We start from the raw sequence: 5,380 nt of genomic DNA, 5'->3' as shown, positions 1-5,380 counted from the left end.
GGGGGGGGGGGGGGGGGGAGGGAAGAGAGATCATACCCCTCTAGGAAAAGCAGAACGCTCTTTTGGGATAAATGGTGATGGCAGCATATAATGGAGACTGTACAGCACCAACCTGGTGAGGCCAGAACCACCAAGTGTCTGAATTGTCAGGGGAGGGAGGGGGAAAAATCTGATGGTGTGGAGATGTGATTTAGCTTGCCTGCCACCATGCAAGAGCAATAAATACCTGTTTTGGTTGCCTACACCCACTTTGATTCAGATATACACCGAACTCCAGGGCAACCCAGTAAATTGTTTTCTAGATTGTAAACGTTGCAACAGAGCTCCGTAGTTTGCATTTTATTTATTGAATTATGTTACCTGTGGTATCATCTCCCCAGGCTGCTGGCTTTGTATCAAGGAGTATCAATATTTGCATCAGCACAACATTGTAAGATTAGAGAATAGGGTCATAATGGGAAGGGGGGGACGCAACACAACATTGAATTTTGTTTTGATTTCTCAATTTTGTTATTCTGTACAAGCTACCATATGAATTTGCAGGAAAGCCTCAAACCGCAAACCCTCATATTGCAACATACACAAGTGATCCATCTCTAATCACTGATCCCATAGAAACTGGACTAGAGAGCCAATCAGGTGACAGCTCGCCAAGTTTGCAGAAGCGAAACGCCAGCAACACAAACGGTTCCCAGCATTCACTGCAGGCAGACTCTGGGGCCAAATGCAGAGCTGACACTCAACTCACCCCATTACAAAAGGCATGGAGAATTTTAAGACTTCGATTCAATCAGAACCTCATATTACCTTCTACTGTGTAATCCTATCACATCCTACAGGGATCATATATGCAAAATACATTATCACTACTCCCCCCCTTAGCCCCCACTCTCCAGGTGCTGCCAAGGAGCCATGATGGTCCCATCAGGACCAACAAAAGACCTTCCTCTATGCAATAGCTGCTGCAGCGCTTCAACAACCAAGCTGTCAATCTAATAATTCCCAAGACACTGGAGCAGTACTAAGCCAGGGAGTTCTGTCTTAGCTCCACACCGCTTGGGAACTACAATGCCCAGCCTTCCCTACCAGCCAGATACCCAGTACACACAGCCAACACAATAGACTGTTCAGTACACTGGCACCACACACACACATTGCTCTCCGTGCTAGGTCAACTACAACACCCAGCATGGCCAGTGATGGAAACTAGAGCTGGGGCCAGAGATCAGTGCATATGGGAGAGCAAGCAGAAAGGTTCAGCATGCAGGTGGACTACATGTCTCATCTTTCCAGTATGCAATGCAAACCAGGGACCATCACCAGAAGCCATAATCAGTATATAATTAGCAAGTTATCTCCTCCAGCAGCTGGGGGGGGACCCACTACACCCAGCATGGCTGGGGAAAGAAATTGCCTTACCCAACTACAGAACACTAATGTCCAGGGACCAGTCAACCCTTATAGACCTATCACCCCAGAATCATAGACGAAGTCATTATCCTCGAAGAAGCCATGGAAGCCGACCACGTTCTTGTGCGAGAGGCTGCGCTGGATGGCGATCTCCATGGTCATCTTGTCCTTCTGGTGCGGTTTGAGTAGCATGGACTTGGGGACGATCTTCCCGGCGTACACCTCCCGGCTGGCCAGGTCGGTAATCTCGTAGCACTTGGCGAAGCCCCCCTTGCCCAGGAAGCGGCCGCGGAGGTAACGCCGGCGACTGCGGGGATCCACCAGTATTTCGGGGATCTCCTTCACCGCCGTAGAGCCGGGGATGCCGGGAGGCTTGGCGGGCTGAGCGGCCGTCCTGCCGTCTACCTGTGCCATGTTTGCACGGAGGAGAAGGGAAAGGGGGAGGATGACACAGATCTGAGGATGCGGTTATGAAGACTGGAGACGGCGGGGACAGGCTGCTGGTGACCCGGCTCGGCACAGACGCTGCTCCGATTCGCTGCACTCTCTCTGCTCCCGGCCCTCTAGCCGCCGTTGGTTTTGAAGCACAATGCACGCCGCTGATTGGCCGATAGGATTTAAATTCCGAATCCGCCGGCCGCGGGGCACCATGGGATACGACAGATTTAAAAGGACTGGCTGAGCGCGACTAGCTTTATTGACAAGGGACGTTGGTGCAAACGGACAAAGTGGGCGGGTAAAGTGTCGTGAGGACGGGGAGAGATAGGGCTGCTGAGCCATAAATATGGCTGAAAGTTGATGTAAAACCAAACTGAATGACATTATGTTTGATAAAGCTCTGTATATTATAAATAATTACCAGATTTTTGTTAAAACTCTGTGTGTGTTTTTTTTTTATGCCAGCTTCCTTGTATCTGAGTGTTCTACAGCCTCTTTACAGCCACTTCCTGTTCACGTGTACCCAGTGATGGCTGCATGGTCCCACCTTTAGGCAAACATGTGACAAGGGTGACAATGCAGGAGAGCTTTGGAACACCAGGACATAACGTTGTCACCAGGGCCGTCCCTATAATGAGGCAGCGTGACGAAGTTGCCTCAGGCAGCATCCCACTGGCCACGAGCTCTTAGCAACCCGAGACGCTCTATCTGCCATCCCGCCAAGCTCATCGACTTAAGTGGTTGCCTAGAGCTGAGCCGGACCCTCTGGCTTGTGTCCCGATGAGCTTCTGTCAACTAGTGACAGCAGTGAGCTGGGCAGGACCCCAGACAGAGCCGCTGACAGCGTTTTCCGGCGTTTGTCGCCTCTCCTGTCACCCGCAACAAGTGCACCAGTGACAACCACCTGTCAGCATCCGACTTCCCTGGAACTTCCTCAGGCAGCACATAACAAAGGAACGGCCTGGTTGTCACCCTGTAACAGGAAGTGCCTCAGTAATGAACCTCGTGGCAGGATCATCAGAGATTATGTTAATACAAAATACTGAAAATCACTTTTGAAATGACATTACCATTTTTAAGAATAAGTGTACTTATTATAATTGTCCCCCACCATCATCTAACAGATCCCCCCTCCCCCTCTCCAGATGCATTCTTACCGAGATCCGCCTCCTGTGCTTGACATCCCGTGCTGCAAGGATGATTCATTGCCTATGCAATGGCGTCGCAACATCCCGCCACTAAGTGCTCATCCTTCAGCATTGTCTATTCAGGATGATTTCCCTTCACTCCCTTTCACCCCTTGTACATGAAATGGGGTTGTCACTGGGACAAGCTCTAAACCAGGGGAAGGCAACGTTAGCCCTCTGGTTGTTGTGGAACTACAAGTCCCATGAGGCATTGCCTCTACATGACAACTACAGGCATGAGTCCCAGAGGCAGAAGCATGACGGGATTTGTAGTTTCATCACTCTTCCTGAGTCTCTGATCACCATATGTCCTGTAACTCAGCACAGGGGAGTCCCAAGGCCGGGTGTCATCTGGAGCGGGTACCGGGTGAAAACCTCCTGTGACGCCATCGTGCATTAAGTCACCACGCATGTGTGCGATAACGTCATCGCGCATGCTCGACCATCTTGGTGATACCTGCTGGCAGCCATCTTGGTGATGGACACCAGCAGAGGGAGGAGGAGATGTTCACCCAGCAGGATAAAGTATGCCGCCGGGTCTCCTCCTCTCTCCTGCAACTTTTCAGAGGGGGTGACACCAAAATAACTGTCAGTCATTTTGGTGTCACCCTTCCAATGGTTATCCGTTGTCACTGCTGCACCCGCCCGGCTGCATTGGGCTTCCTTCGGTCAGGAGTGCGATGGGATATGAGGATTACCCTTCCAATGGTGTCTCCCGGGTGCGGGCCGCACCCCCCTAGTGACGCCACTGACTCAGGACCCCCAAGTGCCCAACAGGAACCTTGCGGACCAGTCTTGGAATTGCTGGAAGCTGAGGGGTCTCTCGTGTGTAAAGCTGGCCATAGCCTGGTTGAATTTCAGACAAATCCTGCTGATTTGGCCAAAACTCAAGCAGTGTGTGGCCCCGTTGGGACCCCCCTTTTGGCAAAATTCAATTTCATTCCCCCATCCACACCCCATGTGTCTGGCCAGCTTATGTGAGCGTGGCTGTGGAGGTGTGAGCCGGAGTGATGGTCCCCGGGTTTCCGACCCTCCATCACCGAGATTTATGAAGTAGGCCCGTGAGAGTGCTGATGCTTAGAGGAGGCTCTACATGCAGATTTCATGCTCCAGCTCCAGGCCAGAAGATCGGGGGAACCTCCCTCGGAATGGAAGCTGTGTGACTCCGTATCAATCCACTGGAAATGTACTAATAAAAAGATGACGGCAAGATCATTGGATGTCATGATCACATTTAGGTAAGTTTGGGATTCTTTCTACCATTGTCCTTTGACCATCGCCTTCGCGATGTCCTTTTACCTAGACACTTACCCACCCCCTTCCCTTACCCACCATTTCCCTTATCCCCCTCCCCTTATGCCTCTTCCTTTACTCAGCCCTTCCCTTGGCCCCTTTCTTTTGCTCACCCCTTCCTTTACCGCCCTCCCCACTTCCCTTAATCCCCCTTTACCTCACTCCTCTTCCTTTAACCCATGCCTTCCCTTGTCCCCCTTCCCACCCTTACTTTACTCCCCTTCCCACCCTTACCTTACTCCCCTTCCCTTACCCCCATACTTTTACTTCCCTTACCCACCCCGTCCCTTACTACCTCCCCTCCTTTACTCCCCTTCACCTTAACCCCTTTCCCTTACCCATGGCCTCCCTTGCCCTCTTTCCCTTACTCACCCCTTCCCTTATCCCCTTTCTTTTACTCGCCTCCCCTTGCTAACCCCTTCCCATAGCCCTTTACTTTTACTTCCCTTACCCTTCCCTTACCTCCCCTCCCTTACTCCTTTTCCCTTACGCACCCTTTCCCTTAACCCTCCTCTTCCTATCTATTCTTTTTTGTGCTACTCTTATAAGAACCTAGGGAGGCCAACCCACCTCCAACCTTGGAAGTTACGAGACCTGATAGTGGAACCGATACCGAGGTGACCAATCCCCAGTGTCATTACATCTGTCATTGGACTCCACTGTCATTGCTGTTGGTACATTTTTATTTCTTATCCGCCATTGGATTGGTACCCTGTAAAGCAGGGGTGCCCATTAGGTAGATTGTGATCTACCAGTAGCTCTCAAAGCTGATGCTGGTAGATCACGAAGGGCCACAAAGACAGCCAGGAGGATGAGCAAGGAGAGACAGCCAGGAGAGAGAGCCAACGAGAGAGAGAGCGAGGGAGGTTTTTTTTTAGTTGGTAGATCTCATGTAGCTCGTCATTTGAAAAGTAGATCTTAACACAAACAATTGTGGGCACCCCTGCTGTAAAGCTGGTACTTGGTCTTCTCTGGTAGCCTTGGTTTGTACTGTTGTGTTACTACTACCTTGAAATCTAAAAAAATAAAAATTTTGAACATTTTTAAAATAA

General features: G+C 50.6%; 1 protein-coding gene across 1 annotated transcript in view; it reads right to left on the bottom strand.

Moving 5' to 3' along the window:
- PLK1 (polo like kinase 1) overlaps positions 1–1,839 on the bottom strand; it is an 11,897-nt gene extending 10,058 nt beyond the window's left edge. Inside the window, exon 1 of the mRNA XM_018561101.1 lies at positions 1,474–1,839. Coding sequence (XP_018416603.1) covers positions 1,474–1,824 — 351 coding nt within the window. The 5' untranslated portion in view covers positions 1,825–1,839. The remainder of the gene's footprint in view (positions 1–1,473) is intronic.
- Positions 1,840–5,380: the final 3,541 nt, after the last annotated feature.

Source organism: Nanorana parkeri, unplaced genomic scaffold, assembly GCF_000935625.1.
Source record: "Nanorana parkeri isolate BGI_ZX_2015 unplaced genomic scaffold, ASM93562v1 scaffold19, whole genome shotgun sequence".
NCBI lineage: Eukaryota > Metazoa > Chordata > Amphibia > Anura > Dicroglossidae > Nanorana > Nanorana parkeri.
The sequence above is the reverse complement of the archived record's forward strand: the minus strand, read 5'-3'. Positions and strand labels throughout refer to the sequence as shown.